Genomic DNA, 26,165 nt, shown 5'->3' on the forward strand with positions numbered 1-26,165 from the left:
GTCTTCCCCCTTCACTTGGCACTCATTGTCTCTCCTGCCACCCCGTGAAGAGGTACCTTCCCCCATGATTGTAAGTTTCCTGAGGCTTCCCCAGCCACGCAGAACTGTGAGTTAACTAAACCTCTTTTCTTCATGAATTACCCAGTCTCATGTTATTTCTTCATAGCAGCATGAGAATGGACTAATACAGGAGTTTGTCCTCAGGTGTTGCTCCTCCTTCCAACCTCCCCAGGAGCAGCATTCAGGGCCAAGAGAGCCACAGTGACTCTAGCATACTCTGACACAATGTCATGGGTGTTCAGGATGCAGAGGGAAGTTGTGTTGGAGAACAGGATGGGGCCGGGCTCCAAAGCCAAGCAGAAGAGAGTGGACTTGCTGAAGATGGTGGGACAGGGACACACACTGGACGCGGACTAGGGGCTTAGAATTTCAGCCCAGCTCTGCCACCAACTAGCCATGTGGTCTTGATCAAATCAGAGTACAGCCATGCACATCAGTGCCCTCATCTGTAAAACTGGGCATTTGAAACAAATGACTACTGAGGGTTTGTCATTTCTTTCCTACTCTAAACAATAAGGCAAGACTCATGAAGAGTTTCTGAGAAAGAAAATGATGTCATTCCAGCCAGGTCTTGATAGAATTAGCCTGGAAGTGGGGTGCTGGGTGTTGAATCAGCTGCGCATTGTGGTTTAAGCCAGTGGGGTTTTCTGTTCTTGCAACATAAAGAAGCCTGCATGCTGGGCGCAGTGTTCTTTAAGGCAGATATTAAGACACTGGGCAGTGAGACAATCATGTTTGAGTCCCAATTTCCATATTTCAGAACTGTGTGACTTTATAATAAAGCTTCACTACACTATGTTGAGCCTGCTTCTTCACCTGCAAAGTCAGGGTTAATCACAATGCCCATCCCCTACTGCAGCCGCCAGATCTGGAGTTACTGCAGGCCAAGACCTAGAAGGGCGCCTGCTACATACGGAAGCACTCAGTAGACACTGGCTCACATCAACATGAATCCTGGCATGTTGCCAGCTATCTTTTGCTTTTGGCTTCCCTGAATGCATTCCCACCATGTCTCCCTGTGTTCCTGCCCTCCTCACTGCTCCTGCCCACTGAATTGCCAGCAATGCCTACTGTTGCCATAGTTTCCCCAGATAAATAGAATGCTTCCCTTATTTTAACTTGGGCCTCACTGCCTTCTTCCTGAAACCCTTGGTGTTTTGGGAGCCATCACCACAGTTCCTTCTCTCTTCCCGTCTGCTCCAAGACATCTGCTCTTTCCAGGAATATAATCCAAAGCCTTGCTTCTGTGAGCTCATTTCAAATGCCCTCCTTGCCACACTGAAGCCGTGGTGGCTTTCTGCCCGGTTTGAACCTCCCTTTGCTGTCATCCCTCCCTTGCCCAAGCACCCGCACCCCACCATACTGAAGATTTGGTGGCCAAGACTTTTTTTTTTTTTTTTTTTTTTTTTTTTGAGACAAGAGTCTTGCTCTGCTGCCCAGGCTGGAGTGCAGTGGCGTGATCTCAACTCACTGCAAGCTCCGCCCCCCCAGGTTCACACCATTCTCCTGCCTCGGCCTCCTGAGTAGCTGGGACTACGGGTGCCCGCCACCACACCCGACTAATTTTTTTTTTTTTTGTATTTTTAGTAGAGACAGGGTTTCACTGTGTTAGCCAGCATGGTCTCAATCTCTTGACCTCATGATCTGCCTGAATAGGCCTCCCAGAGTGCTGGGATTACAGGCATGAGCTACTGTGCCCGGCCAACGCTTCTTTTTTATATTTATTTACTGTTTTAGACAGTCTTGCTCCGTTGCTCAGGCTGGCGTGTAATGGTGCAATCTCTGGGGCTGCAACCTCCATCTTCCAGGTTGAAGCGATTCTCCAGCCTCAGCCTCCCAAGTAGATGGGATTACAAGCATGCACCACTGCACCCAGCTAACTTTTGTATTTTTAGTCGAGATGGACTTTTGCTGGTCCATCCTGAGACCAGCCTTGATGGGCCAGGCTGGTCTCAAACTCCTAGCCTCAAGTGATCCAACCACCTTGGCCTCACAAAGTGCTCTCCATCCTGGCTCTTCCACCTCTTGCCAGGCACCCTCCCTACAGAGCTAGTGCCTCATCCTTCCATGACCTCTGGCCCACATATCCTCTTTCAATCTAAGGTTTCTGCAAAAGCTTTCAGGAAGGATTACATTTCCCATAATTGCCTTCATAAGAACTTTTTTTTTAATTATTTAGAAATGCAGTTATATACATAGAACAATTAAAATTAAATTAAACTTTGTACAAATATTAAAATACTATCTTCACACCCACTGCAATGTACAGGATACCAAAAAATATATATATATAAAATAAAATAAAGCAAACCCAAACTGATTGAGTGACATCCTGCACAGAGCCGATTATGAATGTGTTGTTTTAAACCATTATATGAGTACCATTCTACAAAGGATTCCATAGTGGTGCGATAACCTGAAGAAGCCAGAGCAGGGTGTGGGGACTGCCACACAGCCCACGTACATCTCTCCTCCTTGCTTGGCAATTGAGTGCTTTGCCCCTGCATCCCCTTCTGTTAGCTCTGCTGCTTGGCAGAGGGGCTCAACTTTGGGGTTTTCATTCACAATTCTACTAGGGTTTCAACGGGAAATTAAGGGCTATTTCCCAGCAAAGCTGGGCCTGCCACCTTTTCCTCTCTAGGGAACCAGCAACTATATCATTCAGACCAAACATATGCCAAGCAAAATATTCTCCAAGTCCCACCTTGGGGCACCAATAATGACTGTCCCTATTCCAAGAGCCTAGAGACCCAGCAAGCCTAAAAGAAGCTCCCAGCCTCACTCGCTGTCCTTGGCATTAAGCTGTGAAGCCTGCATGCTGCTTCCCTGCTAGGCCTTTTTTTTTTCTTTGGGGGCGAGAAGTAAGGATGCAGAAATGTTTGCAGCATATTTCATTCTCTATGCAAGGATGTTTCTCAGAAATGGAGGCGACAACGTTATGTGGGAACCAAGTGGTTTGAGTGCTCGGCTGGGACTGGGAGGCAAAGGGCCAAGGGCCATCTATTCCCGTGCCACCACCCATGAAGCAGGAAGAGTATACCTTTGTCTGAATTGCCATCTGGCTTCTCCACTGAACTTTAAAGCTGGCGGAAGGAGGAGGAGGGCAAGATGAATGGGAAAGAAAATATTAGCTTAAGATCTGTTTGTAAATGGAGTGCTTGTATTTATAGAATGTACATTGAAATGCCTTATAAAACCAAACTCATAAAGTGGCCAGGATTCAGTCCATTTCACAGTTCATACCCAGTGAAACGGGAACACAGCACATAAAATACAGAAATGGCAAAAGATACAGCCTACCCGCTAAACGAAGGCATGGAAGGGACGGATTTTTTAAGTGATTTTCACCATATTCTGGCCCTTGAAAGTCATTAGAATGTCACTGCAAGTCACCAGGATATTAAACCATCAGCTCAAGTGTGCAAAACAAAACAAACAAAAACAAACCCAAAAACTCTTTTAAATGTCCTTTGGTGCTGGCCATTCTCCTGCATCAGCCTTCTGCTGGAATGCCCTAGAGGTGAGCCCGGGAAAGCAGGGCTGTGGCCGGTTTCTACCACCTGTTTCCACCTGCTCCGGGCTCCTTAGACAGCCTCTCTTCTAACAGCCTGCCACCTGCTGCTGCCCTTGTCTCTCAGCCAGGCCCCACCTCAAGGCAGCTGTGGAGTCCCTAATCCCTCAGTAAGGGACAAAGCCCAGAAGCCCTAGAAATAGCAGCACATGGCTGATGGTTAAGAAGAAATTGCTTTGGAAGAAAGAGAAATAACCGGGGGAAGAAGCTGTCACAGACTTCAGCAGCGAGGGGAGAATGAGCTCCTGTACTCACAGGCCCAGGAGCCTCTGGGAAGTGGGCCTCATCAAAGCCAGTGACAAGAAGGAGGGGAGGAGCCAAGAGACGAGTCAAGGCTCCCATTGTTCTGGTTTCCTTTCCTACCAGGTGGGCAAGCCTGGGCTTGCGCTCCTCAGTGTTGTTAAGTGGAGGGCAGGGCGGAAAGAGGTTTCAGGAGAAGGAAGGCTTTTCATTTCACCAGGGATCAAGCTGGTCATCTATGCAGCTGAATAAACCCCAAACAAAAAGTGCAATCTCTTAGTGGGGAAAAACCCCAGAGTAACAAGATAGAAAAAGGTAAGATCTTCCATTTTAAAAACCATTCTAGAATAGAATTCAGGTTTTGAAGCAGTGAAAAATAAAAGCTGAAGGCTCAGTAGTGAGTCTTCGGACTACCACCCCTCCCCCATTTGTCCCTGCTTTCTTTTTTGGAAGAAGACAAGGGCACTGCTGTGGGTGTGGTAAGGCGACTGGGGCCATTAGGGACACCTCTCCAGGTGGGCCAATGCTAGTCTCATCTGCCTTCTGGTTCTAGCACCTTCTCCAACCAGCTCCCTACCTAACTATGCTTTCTTGGACTCAGCACAGCAGATGAGGGCTTCTGGGGGAGGCGAAGTGTGGGAGTGGCCAACAGGCACAGCAGGCACTGCCCTTACCCTGAGAGGAAGGAAGGAAGACTACAAGTGGCAGTAAGAGGCCAGGGAATGACTGGGTGGTAAAGTGCGTGTGTAAGCGCAGAGGCAAGAGGCAAGAGGCAAGAGGCAAGAGGGTAACAGGCTGGGAGAAGACCACTCCCCTCATCTTCTAGGCCACCCACGCCTGAAGCCAACCCTGTTAGGTAAGGTACTGAAAAATATACTGGGATTTTTATTATTTTTACCACCCCCAATCAGAGAGGCTCAGGGGAGGAGCAGACATGCAGCACAGGGTCCGCTTCGAAGTTTCCCAGCCACAGTGCTTCAGAAAATTTCAGAAAAAAGCGAAACAAACATTCCTTACTGCTGCGTCTATCTTCTGAAGATGATAGCAGCTGGCAGAGTTCGTCCACCCCAGCCTAGTTAGCATTCAACACATGGCTATGGGAGAGTGCCCCTCATCAGCGGGCTCCTCCCCCAGGGCTCTGTACTCCAGGCTACTCCACACCCCTCTGCCCACCTCAGGCCAGTAAGGTCAGGGTGCACATGGACTGTTTCTCAGCCCTTCTCCCAGGGGGCCAGGGAAGACAAGGAATCGTTTGTCAGCCGTGACATGCGAGTGGTGGCAGGGAAGGGCAGAAGTAGGAAAAGCAGCAGCACAGCAAGCAGCAGGCCACTTCCTGGGCACAGTTACTAAGGCACGTGACTATGGTGAGGAGGATCCTCAGGACTGGGCTAGAGCTGCCTGCAGCCACCCGGGGACTCAGTCTGTGCCCCTCGGCCTCCCCTCCATCACCACAAACCCAGAAAGGGGCAACCTGCCCAGATTGCCAGTGACCAGATGGGCACTCCATGACATCTCAGCAACTCTCCTTCCTGCCCAAGGCCCCTGTGGGTAGCAAGAAAGCCAGAGCTATCTGGGATAAAACCCAGGAGGCAGCATGCAACTTCCCCTTATACTCCAGGGAAACAGAAAAAAGACAAGGCCAGGAAGGCCGACGCTGGAAGTAGGAAGTGAGAACTTGCATATTAGGAAGACAATCATTATCAGCCATTTTCCTTCTCTCCCTTGGGATCTTCTGGATGCTTCTTGGAAACTCTCAACTCAACAAGGCCAGGAGCTTGCGCCTTTGGGCCAGATGGCTGGGTCCTGGGCCAGCTTAGGCATGATTTTCCAAATCTTCCATCCTCGGCCAAGGAAATGTGCCACCAGGGTCAACCCAGGGCAAGCCCAGGGACTACACTCTCACCCCAGTTAGAGCCACTTCTGCCACTCCTGACTCAAGAGCTCTCACACCTGGATCAGCTCCTGCAAAGGGCAGCAGGGGCAGCCCTCAAAGGAAACAGGATAGACCCAGGCCTGGCCCCCTATGTGGCAGGGGGCAGCAGTGCAGCCACTAAGGCTTGTAGACAGCAACAAGCCTGCATGACAGGGAAACTGGACAGGGTGGGGGAAAGGCACAAGTAAACACAGCAGCACTCAGGCCCACAGGAGCTTGTGGGGGCTGCCGCCAAAGAGCTGGCTGGAGGGGACCCAGAGGCTTAGGAAAAGGGAGGGTTCGATCCAGCACATTCAAATATGTCTCCAACAGACGGGAAGGCTGGGCCAGGCAAAGAGCCAATTCCTCTAGCTGTCCAACAGGCAGATGGTGAGAATCTTCCTTGAGTTTCCAGCAAGGTGGGCCTATAGGGCCCTCAGAGATACATAGATACACAGGTGGCAGCTCAGGTATCCAGGTAAGGTGGCTGGAGAGTACAGGGTGCTCAATCCCACAGGGAGAGGGAGGAAGGGCTGAGAGAACCTCGCAGAGAGGAAAGGCTGGCTGCTGCCCTCATGCTTCTTTCAACAGTGGAATATCTGCAGGAAGACCAGAAGAAAAGCACAGTGGTTATCTCGTGTGGGTCTCCAGAGCACTCTCGACCCCTCTGCGAATTAGGGGCTATTCCACATAGCCCCTAATTTAAAGAAAGTAAATGTCCCACTCATACACTTCTAGGTAGGCAAAAACTCCCTACTTCCTTTTTATGACTTTCTAGCTTATCTTTCTCACTGTCTATGTGAAACAAAACTGAATGTTCAGCCTGGTATTCAAACCACCCTCCTCTCTGCCTTAGTTCTGCTGGTCTAGTCACTTCCCTTTCTCTCCTAATTCCACCCTATGAGGCTACAAAGCCCTGTGAAGTCCCACTGCCTCCTAAAGCGATCTGCCAGTCGTGTGACTTTGGATAAATCATTTCCCCTCTTTTGGTTTCAGCTTTTTCATATGCTGTGGGCCTCAAGCTCCCAACTTCCTAGGATATTATCAGTCCCAAACAGCTCAGGCATGGCCTGCAAAGAACTCACTGACTTCTGTGTCTTGTTTTCTGAACCCCTCATTTTGACATAGATGCTACAATTCCTGGTTCTATTATTTCTTGAGTATAGGCCCTCCCATCTTCCCAAATGGCTGATACTCCGTGCAAGAAGATAGCACATTTCATATTTTCTCTGTATCATCCCTGAAACCTAGTCCAGCGTTAGGCACAAGATGACCTCTCAAAATGCTTGTTAAATACAAAAAACAAAGCTAGGTAGCATGGAAGAGGAGGAAGAGGAGGGCCCCACCTTCGCTCCTTGGGAGGATAAGGGCTATGATATATACTTAGACAGATCTCACAATATATGTGGCTGACTGTGGGGTTACTGGCTTCCAGATTCAAACCTGGGTCAACTATTTTAACGGCCAACCAAGAAAAAGGAAGGCAAGCTGTTGATAACCAGGAAGCTCCATAAACATGATCTGCCTTCAATAATTTCCAACTTCTTTGCTTTCAGATATTCTAAACCTTAGACATTTACTACGCCCAGGATACCCAGGAAGCATAAAGTTTCCTCTAAGGCTCTTTTAGGGAAGCTTTCTGAGTGTACAAGTCTTCACTATAGAAAGGGGCATCTAGGCTTAGTCTCATCCTGAACCACACTGGGATTTACCTTAAAGATAGCTTTCTTTTTTTTTTTTTTTTGAGACGGAGTCTTGCTCTGTCGCCCGGGCTGGAGTGCAGTGGCCGGATCTCAGCTCACTGCAAGCTCCGCCTCCCGGGTTCCCGCCATTCTCCTGCCTCAGCCTCCCGAGTAGCTGGGACTATAGGCGCCCGCAACTTCGCCTGGCTAGTTTTTTGTATTTTTTAGTAGAGACGGGGTTTCACTGTGTTAGCCAGGATGGTCTCGATCTCCTGACCTCGTGATTCGCCCGTCTTGGCCTCCCACAGTGCTGGGATTACAGGCTTGAGCCACCACGCCCGGCCAAAGATAGCTTTCAAAGTGACAGACTCAAGCCCAAGGTAAACTGGGCTCTGGCAAAGGCAGAAACATCAGGAGGCAATAATTTCATTCTATGATTGTTTGCCACAAAGGTGCTAGAGCCACCTGGAAGGCAGCATCTGGCTTCAAATCCCAGCTCAGCCATTTACCAGTGGGCCAAGTGACTTACTTTCTTTGAGCCATAGTTTCCTCAGCTATAAAATGGGGATGTCAATAAACACCTATGTCTTAGGATCATTGTGATGTTTAACTGAGATAGTGCAAGCAAACGAACTAGCATAGTACCAGGAACATTCCTGTTTAGAAAGCAGCAGCTGTCTGCTCTGGATAGGCTCTCATTTTTCTGTAAAATAACCTATGCCTCCTTGTCATTCCCGACCTTTCAGGAACATAACATTTATAACAAGAGGACAGACCCCATCCGCAACTCCAACAAGCTGTCTATCTTTTGATTTAGCAAGGCTCTGTGACCATGAATGGCCTCAGAGACTCCAAACGATCAGAATTCACGGGCAACAGTGAAAAGTCTCACTATAGAGAGCCCAAAGCCCTACTCAGTACTCTGAGGGTGAAATTCTATTTTGCAGGCAAATACCCCAGGTATTATCTTTTTTTGCTAAAAATATACCAATTATTAGAGAGGCTCACAGTCCTTCCTCACTCCCAGCAAGGACCCTAAGCAGCTAATAATTCATGTTCAGCTCAGACCACTCACCATCTGTGTACTCCTCTGACGTGAGGGATAAAAGGCTTTGTATGTCACTGTTCTCTGAATCTGCAGCTTCTTTGTGTGCCAGTTGGCGGTTCCCTGAGCCGGCCACCCAGGAAGAGGTGGTTGCCTGATGCACCATCACAGTCTCTGAGCCCCGAGGGCCCCAGACTTCACATAGTCCAGACTGGCCTGGGGCCTCATCCTCTCCACCTGCAGAGGAGCAGGCCCCCTGGTCCGGCGGCTGTTGCTCCCTTGACACACTCCTCCCACTGGGCCCAGACCCTTCTGACAGCACAATCTGTACTCTGGGGTCAGCGGGTGGTACACAGTGACCAGAACTGCCATATACGGCCTCCTCATATGATGGTAGTGCAACCTGGACTCCATCCACCATGATGGAGACCTGGTCCCCAGATACTCCCTGGTCACGCCTGGAATGGAGGAGGAAAAGACATGATTAGATGATGATGATGATGAGGATGAATTAGAATAAACACACAGATAAACAAGTACAATAATAATAATAGCAGCAGTCACCAGTTTCAAGCACTTACTATGTAACAGGCAAAGCACTAAGAATTTTAAACATCTTATCATGCTGGATTCTCACCTCAGCCCTTTCAGGTAGGGATTTGCCAAGAATGCAAATGAGACTCAGAGAAGTTAATTAACTTGCCCACGATCACACAGCTGGTAAAGGATGGAGCTAGGATTTGAATCCAGTTCCATCAGCCTCCAAAAACTGTGTTCTTAACCTCTGGGTACACAGGCACCTGGCCCTTTTGCCCTGTGGAAAAACTAGGAGCCTAGAGACCCAGAAATAAAAGCATTCATTGAGCATGGCTAAGATAAGAAAGTGAGAGAATGATGGTGGCATATATCTGTGAATATACTAAAAACCACTTCACTGTACACATTAAATAGGTACATTGTATGGTATGTGGAATATATCTCAATAAAGCCGTTAAAAAAACAGGGAAGCACTATGGCCTTAAAGTGGGATACTGGACTAGAAATCACAATAATTTTGTTTTGACTCAGCCATACTGCTTGATTTTTTTTTTTAACTTTGTAAACTTTTAAAAAAATTAGAACACAAATACAGAAAAGAGAACACAAGAAAAATCTATGTACAGCTAGCTGATTTACTCCAAAAGTAACACTGGTATTAAACTCCTACACAGATCAAGAAAAAGAACACTGCCCAGACCCTAGACCCTTTGCACCTGTCCCAAAATCACTCCCATTGCCTCACCACAAAAAATAACCACTATCCAGACTTTCATGAAAATCATTTCTTTGCTTTTTATTTTAGCAGTTCTACTACCTAAACATGAATCCTTTAACACTATGGTTTAGTTTTGCATATTTTTTTTAATAAAAAAATTGTTTTTCTTTTGAGAAAGGGTCTTACTGTTGCCCAGGCTGAAGTACAGTGGCGTGATCACAACCCACTACAGCCTTAATGTCCTGGGCTCAGGTGATCCTCCCACCTCAGCCTCCCAAGTAGCTGGGACTAACGCATGCACCACCATGCCTGGCCAATTTTTTGTAGAGACGGAGTTTCTCCATGTTGCCCAGGCTGGTCTTGAACTCCTGGGCTCAGGCAATCCTCCCACCTCCTCTTCCCAAAGGATTACAGGCATGAGCCATGGCACCCAGACAGTTTTGCATATTTTTAATCTTTACTTGAATGGGATAACAAAGTATATTTGTGAGAGTACATATCTGTTTCTGGCTTCTTTTATTCAACATCATACGTGTAATGCAGATACCTTTTTTGGGGATCACTTTTCTTACACACATAAATATGCCTTTTTTTCCCTGAACCATCTAAAAGTAAGGTGAAGACGTTACTTAACATATACTTCCTAACAGTATCCTTTCTGATATAACTACATTATCAGATCCCAGAAATTCAACCTTGGTGTAATACAATAACACACATTTTCCTAACTATCCAAAAGTATATCTACTTCAGCTGCAGTCTTCTTTGTTTTCATCCAGGACCCAGTTAAGTATCAATGTATTGCATTTAATTGTCCTGTCTCTTTCATCTCATTTAATCTGTTAAACAGTCCACTAGTTTTTCTTTCATTACATTGACTTTTTTTTTTTTTTAAGAGTCCAGGCCAGCTGTCTCAAAGAATGTCCCACAATCTGGACTTGTCTAATAGTTTCCTCAGGACTGGATTCAGGCCAATCCTAGGTGATGCTGTGTCCTTTTAGCTCATCACTTCAAGAAATACAGATGGTCTGTTGCTGGACCATATTATTGTTGCTAGATTGCTGTTAGTAGTTCTCAATTTCCTCACCTGCTCTTGGAAGTAAAATCTGTGCTACCTACACTCTGAGAGGAGAGAAGTGGCAGAGAGTTTTGGGAGGAAGGGAAAATTTGATGGGAGCACTTTAGGAAGCTGAGGTGGGCAGACTGCTTGAGACCAGGATTCAAGACCAGCCTGGCAACGTGGTGAAACCCGTATCTACAAAAAATACAAAAAAATTAGCTGGGTATGGTGGCACATGCCTGTGGTCGCAGTTACTAGGGAGGCTGAGGTGGGAGGCTCACCTGAGCCCAGGGAAGTTGAGGCTGCAGTAGGCTGTGATCACGCCACTGCACTCCAGCCTGGGCAACATGAGTGAGACCCTGTCTCAGAAAAAGACAAAAGAGAAAGCAGTGTGTACACGGGTATGCACTTGATGTTTATTACTCAAAATAGTGTTTGGCTTAAAAAGTAATATATGTATGTACATAGCACAAAATTTAAATGGGGTCTATAATGAAAACCAAATCTCCCCTCAAATCAAGCAAAACTAGCCAGTCACTTTTAACAAACTTACAAAAGTTAACTATAGTCGGGGGGGGGGGAACTCCCTAATTTAGATGAGATGCAGAACTGATCAGTTTGACTTTAGGTGGAAATAGCTGATTATTTCAAGTAAACAATCCCCTTCAAATTCTGTTCATCCTATTAAGTAATAGCCTTTAAAAATAACTGCTAGCCTCTTCCCAAAAACAAAGCAAAAGAAAGAAAATCACACATAGTACACAGAGATCAAATCCAGCCTGGTCCTTGTCTGTAAATCCAAACTTGGAACATTTTACTGACTGCAGTTTAGTTTGGCCTTTTATGTTTGTGAGTTATAACAGTGACTGATGGAGGACTGTGAAGATATATAAAAAATGTTACTCCGGCCGGGCGCGGTGGCTCAAGCCTGTAATCCCAGCACTTTGGGAGGCCGAGACGGGCGGATCACGAGGTCAGGAGATCGAGACCATCCTGGCTAATGCGGTGAAAACCCGTCTCTACTAAAAAATACAAAAAACTAGCCGGGCGCGGTGGCGGGCGCCTGTAGTCCCAGCTACTCGGGAGGCTGAGGCAGGAGAATGGCGTGAACCCGGGAGGCGGAGCTTGCAGTGAGCTGAGATCTGGCCACTGCACTCCAGCCCGGGCAACAGAGCGAGACTCCGTCTCAAAAAAAAAAAAAAAAAAGTTACTCCTCAAGAGGGAATGAGGAACTGCCAGGAAGGGCCAAGCAACTGCAGAAGCCACAATGGCCTGGAAGAAAAGTCCATCATTGGGAATCCACGCAGGGCCAGCACCATCAGCCCCACCCTTCATGCTCCTCACCCCTAGACAACTTGTGGCTAAAGCATTAGACTGGAAAAGGAAACTGATAAAGGCAGGCAAGAAAATCCACTTCCTCTGTTTCTCCTCAGTTGGTGCAGTGCTTCTCAATCCTAGCTGCACAGAAAAACTGAGAAGCTTTTTATAAAAAGTGAATGCCAGGGTTCCATTCCAAACCAAATAAATCAGAATGGGAATGGAGGCCCAAGTGTTGATATTTGTTTTTAAACTCCCCCAAGTGCCTCTATATTGCAGCCAGGACTGGGAACCAAGAGTACAGGATAGTGGCTCACAAACTTAAGTGTGCATCAAAATCACCTGGACAGCTTGTTAAACAGTATCACTGGGCCTCACCCCTAGAACTTCTCATTTGGTTGATCCTAACAAGTTCCATGATCCTGATGCTGCTGGAACCACGCTTTGAGAACCACTGGTGTAGGGGAAATGACATGGCTTTGGAATTGAACAGATTTCAGTTTTTTATGGGACAGAGTCTTACTCTGTCTCCCAGGCTGGAGCGCAGTGGTGCGATCTCGGCTCACTGCAACCTCTGCCTCATGGGTTCAAGCGATTCTCCTGCCTCAGCCTCCCGAGTAGCTGGGACTACAGGTGCGTGCCACCACACCCAGCTAATTGTTTTGTATTTTTAGTAAGACAGGGTTTCACCATGGTAGTCAAGCTGGTCTCCAACTCCTGACCTCAGGTGATCCGCCCACCCTGGCCTCCCTAAGTGCTGGGATTACAGGCGTGAGCCACTGCGCCCAGCTTCAGTTCTGAGCTCTGCTGTCATCTAGAGGTATAACCCTGAGTGAATAACTTAACCTCTCTGAGCCTCAATTTCCTCATCTGCAATGTTCCTATGAGAATTAAGATAATGTATGCAAAGCAATAAGCACAACGCTAGGCACATCTAGGAGTTTAACACATGGCAGGGTCCTCCCCACTCCCTGGACACACACAGACCCACAGAGATTGGCAGGCCACCAGCAACCCTCCACCAAAGACTGGCCCCCACAGTGATGCTTGCACCTGCCTGTCTCACAGCAGCTCTGCCACTGGGCTCACCTGCTATGATGGAAAGACTTCAGCTTTGGCTGCAGCAGCACAAACAGCACCACGAGGAGGAGAATGAGCGCCACGGAGCTGGCAGTAGAAGCCACTATGGACAGCGTGGGGACCCCAAGTGATGTGTGGGTGTCTTTATCTATAAAAACAAGCCATCATCAGAAGGGTTTTGTACCCAAATACACAAAACAGCTGACGGGCCCCACAGCTGATCTTGTCAAATGCCTCCTGAATGAGGCAATACAGACATCCTATGGACAGGGTCATTTCAGGAATAACAGCTTACAATGACCTATGTATACACAGTTCTCCTGGAAAAGGACCATTTCCCTATCCTGTTTCCTGAATAAAAATTCCCTTCACTTCCAATCTTTGAGGTCCATCTGATACATAAACTCACTTAACCCTAGAGATTTTACCTTTATAAACCACTTTGATCCCATCCTCAAAAGCAAGTTTGTAAACATCAACCATTTAACTGGGCACATCCTTCCACCATCTTAAGTTCTACCTATGTTCTCCCCAAGTGGCAGGATTAATTTACAGAAACTGGGCTGTAATAAGACCTTGTCTTAAGATCCACAGCTTTAATTGTAACTCTCAGGTTGGTTCCCACCCACTTCTGGGGTGTCATGGGTTAAACATGCTCTGGTCTTGAAGCCTGAGTGGGAAGCACAAAGATGGTCATGTGACACACTTTCCTGCAGTTGGATTTTCCTGTCATGCAAGACAGGAGGAAGCAGGAAGGGTGGGAAGTCTTTTGTCCAGCTGGTCTGTAGCTCCATTCAAGGAAAAATGAAATGGAAGAGACACTAGAGAAGGTATTAGCATTGTGCTCACTGTGAGAGCAGAACATGGTCAAGGATCACCAGCACTTGGTCAGGCGAATAAGAGATCTTGAACATCAAAGGGGCTTTACAGAGCAGGGCAGATGGCTCAATGAAATGCAATAGGACATGCACCAGCAACCTCAAGTATCTTCCATAAAGACATGAAGACCCAAGGAAGGGAGGCTGCAGAGCATCAAATGGGGCTGGGCTGCACCACAGCAAAGGGTGCTCTGGAGGAAGCATGCATTGTGTCCTGTGAGTTAACAGAAAGCAGAACCCCAGCAGCACCCCTTTTTCAACTGCCAGACTGACCCTCGTTGAGACGGCAGCTAATCTCCATGGCTGGTTTCCACTCGCCATTCTTACACGTCAGGTATTTGTAATCGCCCTTCAACATGTAGCCTTCAGCACACAGGTATTCGATGACACTGCCCGCTGTCAGGGGGTCTCTGCAGGGCCGGGGATGGCAGATGTAGCCACCATTCTCTGGCTCCGGTGGTAGGGGGCACACTGCAAAGACAGGGAGAGCGCAGGGGTACAGTGGTGAGGTATACAGTAGGAGTCTGCTCTCAGTGACACAGCTCTGAAGGCCTCCACAGGAAACACAAGAGGAGCAAAGAACCCTTTCCTTGGAGGAGTTGTTAACCAAACCCTGGAAACTGAGGCTGCCACTGACAGAGGGGAAGTACACTGGCAACAGGGGAAGTGTGGTTGCTTGCAACATTTCCCCTCCCTCCCCACCATGCCTTAAGAGAATTCCATCCATAAATTAACAGCCAACTCTATAAAGTCTTGAACCTATAGAGATCTAGACATAATATGTTTTAATAAAGCCTGCATTATATAATAAAGCTTGTAACACACACAATAAATCAGAGTGAAAGGAGGTAAAATGTTGGCCTTGTTTCCACTATCAATGTCAGAAAAGACTCCGTAATATAATAAAAACGTGCACTCTTGGCCTGAGAGGGGATTTCTGATGGATTCCCTGGGAGGCTTCCCAAACCCCCTGTGCATCTTCCATTCTCTGACTATAGTAGTCAATGGCACCACCTGTCTCTATCCCGTAATAAATCCCACATTTTCCACTGATATACAGGACTGCCTAGTTTCAAAAGCACCTTCACCTCCTATCTTATTTGCCCTGACAAGTCTGTGAGACAGCTATCGTTACTCTCCTTTGAAGATGAAGACACTGAGGGCCACAAAAGTTAAGTGACTTTTAGCCAAGCTTATAGCAGGGTAAATATCAGGCTTGGGGTCACATTCAAATCTTTTGATCCTAAACTTCTGCTCTTTCCACTAGCAGACACTGCTTCTACCCCATGAGGGGCATGGCCTTTAAGGGGTATGGGTGTCAAGGTTACCTCCCCTTTGCCCTCTTGAAACTGGTTAGGGAGATGGCAGGCAGTGCCTAGGTGTGGTGGGAATGCTGATAAGTTGCAGGAATGATAAGTCAGAGGATCTGGAAGGTCTGAGTGACCTTGAGGAGGAAAAGGACAGCCTCTGATTCCACTCTGGATATACACTGCAAAACTGAAGTCCCCAGGTGGTGGACTGCTGGGCATTACCAGCCAAAACAGTAAAAGTGGGGGCACTAAAGAATCACTGTTTGGAATGTTGGGCGAGGTAGAATGGCCAGGAAACCATGAATGCAATAAAGACCAAAAGTTTTTTTTTTTTTTTTTTGAGATGGAGTCTCGCTCTGTCACCCAGGCTGGAGTGCAGTGGCTGGATCTCAGCTCACTGCAAGCTCCGCCTCCCAGGTTTACGCCATTCTCCTGCCTCAGCCTCCCGAGTAGCTGGGACTACAAGCGCCCGCCACCACGCCTGGCTAGTTTTTTGTATTTTTTTTTTAGTAGAGACGGGGTTTCACCGTGTTAGCCAAGATGGTCTCCATCTCCTGACCTCGTGATCCGCCCGTCTCGGCCTCCCAAAGTGCTGGGATTACAGGCTTGAGCCACCGTGCCCGGCCAATAAAGACCAAAAGTTTTCTAAAGGAAATTCAATTTTGCTGACGAATACCCTGCCCCCATCCTGAATATCACAAGGACATCTGTATGAGAATAAGAACAGTCGTTTTCTTTTTCTCATTTCCTCTAACAGGCTGGAGTGACTGGGAGTCACACCGCAGTGCCTGACTGTCCAAGATAAGGCAGTTTCTCATCCACAAGATGGGCAGACCACACCACCCTGCGGCTGTGCGCTCACAGCCTCTCTCATCCATGCCACTTCTTTCCAATCTACAAATGGCTGTTAAGCCAGCTGACTGCCAGCCAGGTTAGGGAGCGGACACCAAATGAAAAAGAGATGATGGTTCCCTACCCTCAACTTGCTTATCACTTGAGATGGGGAGAAAAGACACTTTTTCTTTTCTTTTTTTAGGTGATGCCACTAAAAAAAATGCCATTTTAAAAAAGCTATTAACAAAACAAAGCTGGGTAGGTGCCACAGGGATCCAGAGAAGTCTGGCAGCTTCTCTGAAACTAGGAGATGAGCCCCAGTAAGCTCCCCCGAGTCCCCTCTAAAGACCCAACTTGTCCCTATTCTACTCCACCACCAGGGTCTTGAACAGGAGGAAGACAAACACAAACACTCCTTCTGGTGCTCTTTAACTTTGGCTAAGTAGTTCAGAGCGCTGGCCAGCTAGATTTCCAAAGAAACCTCCACAAACTGCTTTAGCCTTTACACTTTCCCTCTTTTGTTCAGGGCAGCAGGCCTGCCACAGATCTCCCTGACTTGCTCCCTGGCTCTCCTTGGACTGTGTCTAATTGGTTCATTTCCTCGGCATAATTAGTGCTGAGCACCCCAGGGCAGCTCCTGAAAGCAGGCAGGACCCACGCACAAGTCCAATGTGCTGGGAAGGATAGTCTCAGGGGAAGAGCTGCTGATTCTAAAGCCACTCCTGCTTCGCTGGGTATCTCCTTTCCATAAAACGCACATCTCCACAGAATCTTTTTTTTTTTTTTTTTTTTTTTTTTGAGACGGAGTCTCGCTCTGTTGCCCAGGCTGGAATGCAGTGGCCGGATCTCAGCTCACTGCAAGCTCTGCCTCCCGGGTTTACGCCATTCTCCTGCCTCAGCCTCCCGAGTAGCTGGGACTACAGGCGCCCGCCACCACGCCCGGCTAGTTTTTTGTATTGTTTTTTTAGTAGAGACGGGGTTTCACCGTGTTAGCCAGGATGGTCTCGATTTCCTGACTTCATGATCCGCCCGTCTTGGCCTCCCAAAGTGCTGGGATTACAGGCTTGAGCCACCGTGCCCGGCCCACAGAATCTTTGAGTGGGACCCTGGAGGTCACCTAACACTCATGATAAGTCCAAAAAAAAAAAAAAAAAACTGAGGCCTGCAAAGAAATGACTTGCAATTCAGTTTAATTTCAATTCAACTAATACTTATTGATTCTGAGTAGGGGGGTCACTGTGCTATGCTCTGAAAAAGGATAAAAACATAAGCACCTCAGGTCCTTCTTGCCAAATAGGGATATGATCATTAAGTGCACACATATATTTAAAAAATCATTCTCTTTATGGCTTCTGGTTTAAGGACATTTTCTCTACTCTGAGGTTATAAACATACTCTCTAGTATTTTCTTGTAATGTTTTAGGGATCAGGGTTTTGTTATTTAAAATACTTATACAAAACCAAAAAACAAAAATAAAAAAAAAAAAAACAAAAAACAAAACAAAACAAAGAAAACAGACTCATGGGAAATATACACGGTATAAAATTCAAAGAGTACACAGCGAAAAGCAAGCCTTTCTCCTGTCCCCTGGTCACTTGGTTCCTCTCTCCAAAGGCACTGCACCAGTTTTTACCATATTCTTCCAAAGATACTCTATATACAAATGTATTCTAACACATGTCAAATAATGTGATTTGTGCCACAAGAGACGAAGTTCAAAGCAGGAATAGGGGAGCCTAGGAAAGGATTTCCGAGGAAGGAGCATTTCAGATGGGGCTTCACTTCATCAGGAAGGGAGCTGATAGTTTGAAGTAAATGCACTGAAGTGGGAAAATGTAGGTTAAGTTCAGAGAACGGCAAGTAGCCCAGTTTGGCTGGGTTGAATAATTTTTTAAAAGTCCAAAAAAAAAAAAAAACCATGAAGAGTGATGAAACCATCTTGTAGAGGACCTTCCTTGCAAAAGGAGATATTTATAATTATAGTCAAAGAAAAGGGGAAGCCACTGAAGGTTCTTGAGAAGGGTAGCATTATAAGAAAAGTAAATTTATAATCTGATGTAAGAGGGACTAGAGGTTAAGAGAGACCCCTTAGATTATGTCAACATTATAGCAATCCTAGTATTGATACACGAGCTAGAAAGAAATTATTTAGGTAGATAGTGAGGGCAAAAGAGTCCTCAGCAAGGTTTCCCTTTTAAGGAAAAGCAGCCTCAAAATCATTTCTTTTCTAACAAAAAGCGGCCTGAAAAATCGAGCTGCATAGATAAGCAAGCTGGAAGCTTGCACAGGTGAATGCCAGCAGCTGTGCCAATAGAAAAGGGCTACCTGGAAGCCAGGTATGTTCAACGTGGAAGCTCCATCTTCCCTTTTCTTTGTCACCACGTGTACAGTAAGGACCAGGCAACAGGGTGCCCACCAGGTAGAGAACCTATCTGCATAATAAAAGATTAGGGTGGGACGGCCAGCTATTCCACAACTATGCAAATGGCACACCTGGTCCAACCAATCTTTTGTCCCCTATGTAAATGGTCTCCTCAAGTTCATCTATAAAACCTTCTTCATTTTACTGCAGAAGTGGCAATCCATTTTCTCTGGGATCCCTCTCTATGCAGAGCTCTTCTCTTTCTTTTGCTTATAAAACTTCCACTCTTAACCTCACTCTGATGTGTCTGCATCCTAATTTTCCATGGCTGTGGGGCAATGAACCACAGGTTCAGACAACACCACTTCAGTATGGCAAAATAAACTCAGTACAAAAATTCTTTTATGCCCATCTATGAAGGTCATAGAAAAGAAATAAGTTGAAGTATGTCATAAGATGCTGCTCCAGGTTCAAAGAAGAAATAAAGAGGCCTAAGAAGAAAGGGTCCCCCCCCAAAAAAGGCAAGTCATTTTAAGACACTAAGAACATGTGAAAAGGCCGGGTACCGTGGCTCACACCTACAATCCCAGCGCTTTGGGAGGTCAAGGTGGGCAGATCACTTGAGGTCAGGAGTTCGAGACAAGCCTGGTCAATATGGTGAATCCCCATCTCTACTAAAAATACAAAAATTAGCCAGGTGTGGTGATGCACACCTCTAGACCCAGCTACTCAGGATACTGAGGCACAAGAATTGCTTGAACCCATGAGGCAGAGGTTGCAGTGAGCTGAGATTATACCATTGCACTCCAGCCTGGGTGACAGAGTGAGACTCTGTTTAAAAAAAAAAAAAAAAAGAAAGAAAGAAAAGAAAAGAAAAGAAAAGAAAAAAGAAAAGAAAAAGAACACGTGAAAAAATATGATCCTCTTGACCAAGAGCAGAGTCCTGGCCAACGGCAGGTGTTGAAGAAGACCCTCTCAGTGATGCCTGGGAAGAACATGAAAAAAAAAAAACCAAAACCCACATGGCAAAGAAATTGCCCAAAGGCTTCCAGAAGTCACAGTCTAGGCAAGAAACCGTCTTCATCTGTGCACCAGGATCATTCTCTGACAATTCCAGGCCCGCAGAAGGAAGCTCCATACTTAACTCTGGGAAGGCAATGAACTCAACTGATGTGGCAGTGTCACATAACTTTAAAAAGAAAAGGAGAAAGCCAGACAATTTTACAGGGGGGAAAAAAAGTCAATGAATTATCTTTAGCTTCCTCTGCTTTCCATTCTGTCCCACAGCCACTTAGGCTTTCAGTGAGCACAGGGAGTGCACACGGTAGGCATTCAGTCAAAGTCCACCCTGGTAACAATTCAGATGAGACGCAAAATGATCTAGCTGATGCTTCCACCACCTCCATCACCTCAGCCTGACACCCTCAGCAGAAACTAAGTGTTGAGGACCCTCACCAGGCCTTTTAAAGGTTCCCTGCTTTTGTTGGTTTTGCAGGCCAGCCTTTCAGAAGGATGAGGCAAATTAAAACAAAATAAACTTTTACAACATTCCAAAACAAGCAAAGCAAAATAACCTCCAAGAAAGGCCACCGGGGTCAAAGCATTCAATTTAACAAACAGAACAAATACTTGAGCTCCTACGAAACAAGGTGTGGAAAGTAGGGAATACAAAGATCAGTGTGACATGCGTGCAGCCTCAAAGGGATTAGGGTTGAGTTGGGGAAGGTTACATTTAAATTATCTATAGTGCATTTTTTGTTTGTCTGTGATGAGTCTGGCCCTGTTGCCCAGGCTGGAGTGCAGTGCCAATCTGGGCTCACTGCAAGATCTGGGCTCACTGCAACGTCTGCCTCACGGGTTCAAGCAATTCTCCTGCTTCAGCCTCCTGAGTAGTAGGAACTACAGGCATGTGCCACCACACCTGGCTACTTTTTGTATTTTCCGTAGAGACAGAGTTTCACCATGTTGACCAGGCTGGTCTCGAACTCCTAACCTCAAGTGATCTGCCTGCCTCGGCCTCCCAAAGTATTGAGATTACAGGCGTGAGCCACTGCACCCAGCCCCTTTACTTTCCTAATCAACTTGTTTTCACTTTACTCTATGGACTTCCCTAAATTATCTCTTGTGTGAGATCCAAGAATCCTCTCTTGGGGTCTGGATCTGGACCTCTTTCTGGTAACAGAATCATGCCCTGCCAAAAGCCTACAACCTAGAGAAGACAGACATGGTCACAGCCAACTCTACCCTAAACCAATGAAAAGTAAGTGTTAAATGTGACACAAGCTGCTCAAATATGAGCTTTTCTAATAGCCTGGGGTGTCTTTCTGGCCAGATGATCATTCATCTGCACCCAGGGAGGGTAAGAGCCTGAGGCAAAGAAGAAAAAGTAGAAACTAAGGAGAGGAGGAAGGAATGGAAGGAAATCACAAACCCAGCACAAAGCTGTCCAAAAGAAGTAACACGGCTACGGATGTAATTTAAAATGTTCTAGTAGCCAATTAGGAACATAAACGGAAACAGGTGAAATTAATCTTAATATTGTCTTTAACCCAACATATGAAAAAATACATGACTGATTACATCTCAACATGTAGTCAACATAAAATTTCACTAATGAGATACTTTATATTCTTTTTCTCATAGTAGTCTGTACACTTACATAAGAGGCATCTGAATGAAAGCGACTCCATCTTGAATAGGGGCTGGGTAAAATGAGGCTGAGACCCACTGGGCTGCATTCCCAAGAAGTTAGGCATTCTAAATCACAGGATGAGACACAAGATACAGGTCACAAAGACCACACCGATAAAACAGGTTGGGCAGAGAAGTTGGCCAAAATCCATCAAAACCAAGATGGTGATGAAAGTGACCTCCAGTGTCCTCACTGCTCATTATATGCTAATTATAATGCAGTAGCATGCTAAAAGACACTCCCCCACCATAGCCATGACAGTTTACAAATGCCATGGCAACACAGGAAGTTATCCTATATGGTCTGAAAAGGGGAGGAACCCTCAGTTCCAGGAATTCCCGCCCCTTTCCTGGAAAACTAACGCATAATCCACCCCTTGTTTAGCATATAATCAAGAAATAACTATAAATATACTCAGTCGAGCAGCCCATGCCACACTGCTCTGTCTATACAGTAGCCATTCTTTCATTCCTTTACTTTCTTCATAAACTTGCTTTCACTTTACTCTGTGGACTCGCCCTGAATTCTTTCTTGTGGGAGATCCAAGGACCCTCTCTTGGGGTCTGAATCTGGACCCCTTTCCGGTTACACTTATAGCACATCTCAACTCAGACTAAACACATTTCAAGTTCTCAGTCACCACATGCGGCTGCGTAGTAGTCCACTGCCTGCAGTGGACAGCAGAGTCTCAGTGAAGGAGTCTTTGGCCAACAGTCAAGAGGATAGGTCTGGGGATCTGAAAACAGTGGAAAAGGTTCAGAACCACACCACAGGGCATGAAATGTGAGGCTGAAGATGTGGAAAGAAGGAAGCATTTAGCGCTGAGGGTCTCTTTTTTTTTTTTTTGAGACGGAGTCTTGCTCTGTCGCCCAGGCTGGAGTGCAGTGGCACAATCTCGGCTCACTGTAAGCTCCGCCTCCTGGGTTCACACCATTCTCCTGCCTCAACCTCCTGGAGAGTCTCTTAAAGTTTAGAAAAGCACTGTTTATGTGCTTGCTCTCAAAACCCTTTCTTATATATAAAGGTTATATTGCTACTTCTAATCTTCAATGGTTTGTAGAAGCAAAGAGATCCAGAGAAAAAGCAAGGTCAATACAGAGAACAAAGGTGTTTAAATGTATACTTTTGTTTGTTTGGGACATAAGATAAGGAAAACAGTAATTATTGCGAACAGATAGTTTACTACCTGTGCCGAGTACTCTTCTGAGTTCTCTCTCTACATGAAGCAGCTACTATGCTTTCTCTGCTTTACAGATAAGGACAATAAGGCTTAACTGAGTTGAGTGATCTGCCTCAAGCCACACATTTGTAATTGGCAGGGCTGGATTCACCAGAAACTCTGGTTTATAAGCTGCAAGCCTGACCACTAAGTTAAGCAGGGCCTGCTGAGGGGGGCAGGGCATCAGGAAACCTGCCAGGTTCTGTTCTGTGGCTCATTTCCCCATTTGATGTGCTCAGCCTACAGCTTTGGAGACATCCAGCTACTGTGTACAGCATAAAAAAGAAAGAGTTATACCCTAGTATGAACAGCCTTTTTCCAAGGGAAGGTGATTCCCCTAAAGAAAGCCTCCCAGGCAAGTTGGAATTGGAGCATTCCAGACAAATACAAAGAAGAAAAAACAAGTGATCACATCTGATAGGGTCAAAAGGTTTCTTCTGAAGCCTCCTAATAATAACAGCCCCCGTTCACTGACTATAGGCCAAGCACTATCTGAGCACTTTACATGTGTTAACTCATTTAAGCTTCACAAAAAACCCTCTAGAAACATAACACTGCATTACACAGATAAGCAAATTGAGCCAGGGGTTGAGATACTTGCTCAATTTCACCCAACAGGTGGGTGGCACAGTTAGGATTTGAACCCCAGAAGGCTGTATTCCCACTCCACAGCACTGGGCAGTATCAGAGGGTCTCAGAGCCAGGCTTCTGTCACACCCATAATCTGTCAAGGGAGTCAGACAGCAGAGTCCAGTGACAAGGACAATCTAGGTACTGTCCGTAGACTCTGGGCCTCAGTTTCAATCCACGAAGGCCCTGAACCAGATCACCTCTGAGATCTCTTCTGACATTTACAAATTTGTCTCAAGTTGGCGGGCCTCACTACCTCCCCAAGTTTCCTTCGCAAAAGTCCCACAACCATTGTGGTTTTGGATACTACACAAGGTGTTAGGGGCTAGAGATCATCCTGTCCATGCAGAAACTCCTGCATCGGGACAGATTCCTGCTGTGGATTTGTGGTGAGAGCCGGAACACAGGCAGGAGTCCCATTACTTAAGAGATACCTGGAGCTGCTCTGGTCCATGGCTCGGCCCAGCCTTCTGGCTTCCAGACCCCCGCAAATAGTGAAGTTTAAAACAGGCTGCAGTGAGAGGGAAGTGAGATGGTTTCTCATGCCATTTGCAACCTTCCTCTCCTATGAGACAAATCTTCCCAGCAGTCAGACAGGAAGCCTATTGTCCAGCCAGGATCCCTTTTCTCATGAGAACTTCCCACTCACTGGGGGAGAGCCAGCCTGCAGTAGCTCAAGCCTTTTTCAGGGTATGGTACCAGAGCTGGGGTGGGAGAACACAGGGAGAAACCACCCATGGCTCAGGCTACCTCCTGTGGCTCTTCCTGGGCCCCCACCACTGCCTTCCTAAAAGAGGCTCAGCCTAAGCCCTCCTCGGAAGATCAGCAACTGACAGGTGGGACAGGCCTCGGACCTGTCCATCTTGTTTCAGGTCTGGGCCCCTCAGTTCCTCCCTGTCACCTGGAGTTTTCATGTTTGAGGCACAGCGTTCAATAAAAGAAAGTGCTTTTGGCACCTAAGCCTCTGAAGTCCTTAGTCATTCAGTAAAAAGTACTGTTTCTCTCCCAGCCTAGAAACCCTGACCTGAAAGCACATGCAGTCAGCTGGAATCCCACCCATCTCCAAGGTTCCAAGGCCACCTTCTCAGGCATGGCCAGAGAGAAACAACAAGCAGCACAGGGTGGAGCTTATCAGCTTGGGCTGAGACTTACACTGCCTGGGGTTGCACACGGCTCCAACAGTTACCCACTGGGTAGTCCTGGGGAGATCTTCCTATTCCTCAGTTTCCTCATTTGTAACATGGGGATTCAAAAGGTTAATCACAACTATGCAGGTAAAGTACCTGGTAATGAGTCTGTCACACACTAAGTGTTCAATAACAGCAGCTTTATTATTCCTCCTCTGGGTTCCCATTACATTGTCTTCACTCCTATTTGTAACCTATCACCATGTTGCAGTCTCTGCAGGTTTTCTCACAGGTTGGTCCTTCCTCCATTTCTCCACTAACCACCAATTCGCACACCTAAGCCATAGGGCAGAGACTTGTTCTGCCCATTTTTGTATCCCTAGTACCTGACAAAGAATCCAGCAGATAGATGCTTAGTAGAAGACCAACGTGACTTGCAAAATTTTGTCATTTGAAGACAGTCTTGTTTTCAACTGCAATCAGCCACAATGATTTTTTATTTGAGATGAGTCAATAACAGACAACGGCAAAGAGAATCCCTCTCCAGGGTACAATTTGTGTTCTCCAAATTGGTACCTAACTGTGAAAATATACTGCCTACCTAACAGGACCAGAGCCACATGGAGTACTAGCATGGTCTTGGGGGTCAGACAGATGAATCTGGGTTTGACCCAGGGGCCTGCTCTGCAGCCTTGTCAACTGCCATAACTCCTCTGAGCCTTAGTACTTAGCAGCCAATATCCAACTCCATAGGTTTTTTTTAGTGGACTAACAAAACTGCATACTTGAAAAGGTCTTGTACCATGCCTGTGGCACATTATCAGGCACCGATAGATTTTCATGTAGCAAACTAAACCCTTATCTCTGATTTTTGGAATGGGCAAAGACTTTGGTAAAAAGAAAAATGATTATTTCAGAAATTTCTGGATATTTGGAGAGGGGGCAGGCAGAAAACAGAGCAGGGTAAGCAGTTTGGGGGATGCTGTTTGCTCTCTCCTTGTTCCAGCTCAGTAATAAGCCAACTCCTTTTTCACTTCCCCTTCTCGACAATACAGCCCAGGCTGCTCTTGGCTGACAAATGGACTCCATATGGCCTGTTACCCTTTCACCTCCTCTTGTTCTTGCAGCTCAGGGACCCCGGGAAACAGGCTGCCAGCTGGGGTTGGGCACCCCTCCTCCTCTCACTGTTACAACTGCTACAAGGAGGGGCAGGAGGACCACTCTCCTTTATCCTGTTGCTCCAGGTACAGGGCTAGGCCACTCAGTGCCCAAAGCCACTACCACTGCTATAGGTCAGTACAGTGCCCTACAGAGCAGAGCCCACAGCTGTCTCCTACCTCCTCCCCCAGGATGGTGGGATGACACTGGAGATAGGGAGCCAGGCTATTCCACCTGTATTAGCAAGTGTTACTGTTTCCATTGACAGTGGCAGTTAAAAGCTTAAGAAAAAGCAGAGAATGCTTATTTTTCCCTCATCAGCAACTGTCACTTCTTGTTCTCATCTCCTTTACCATATTACCCACCTGAGCTAAAGGATGTGTTTGCTCTCCCCTCTCAGAATTCCTCATCTCCCAGAGGAGGTGGGTGGTCCTCTCAAGAAAGGCCCAGATGGCTGCTTAGGGCAGCTCAGAAGGAAAGCTGATGAGCAGGTGATAACTGACTTAGGAGTCTGGCTTAGAATTTAAAACAGGGTTGGACTCTTGGGTACAAAGGCCAAAATTGTGGTTTTGTTTCCAATTCTACCATCTAATGGTAACTCCTAATGCCAAGTACAATGCCAGGCATACACAGCAGGGCCTCAAGAAACACACAGTCAAATTTAAAACAAATTTAATGATCTATGTTGCTGAAAGGATACAAGTGAGGAAGAGAATTACCATTTATCACCAG

The 26,165-nt window shown here is 46.5% G+C and overlaps 1 protein-coding gene across 5 annotated transcripts in view; it reads right to left on the bottom strand.

Annotated features, from left to right (window-relative positions):
* Positions 1–2,204: 2,204 nt before the first annotated feature.
* The window catches only part of SUSD6 (sushi domain containing 6), a 105,390-nt gene continuing 81,429 nt past the window's right edge, over positions 2,205–26,165 (bottom strand). For all 5 annotated transcript variants that reach the window (XM_030929898.1, XM_030929899.1, XM_010359739.2 and 2 more), the window contains 4 exons: positions 14,374–14,571; positions 13,232–13,370; positions 8,541–8,968; positions 2,205–6,382 (listed from right to left, as the gene is read on the bottom strand). In XM_030929898.1, coding sequence (XP_030785758.1) covers positions 6,357–6,382; positions 8,541–8,968; positions 13,232–13,370; positions 14,374–14,571 — 791 coding nt within the window. In that variant the 3' untranslated portion in view covers positions 2,205–6,356. The remainder of the gene's footprint in view (positions 6,383–8,540; positions 8,969–13,231; positions 13,371–14,373; positions 14,572–26,165) is intronic.

The sequence above is a fragment of the Rhinopithecus roxellana genome, chromosome 5 (genome assembly GCF_007565055.1).
Source record: "Rhinopithecus roxellana isolate Shanxi Qingling chromosome 5, ASM756505v1, whole genome shotgun sequence".
Classification (NCBI taxonomy): Eukaryota; Metazoa; Chordata; class Mammalia; order Primates; family Cercopithecidae; genus Rhinopithecus; species Rhinopithecus roxellana.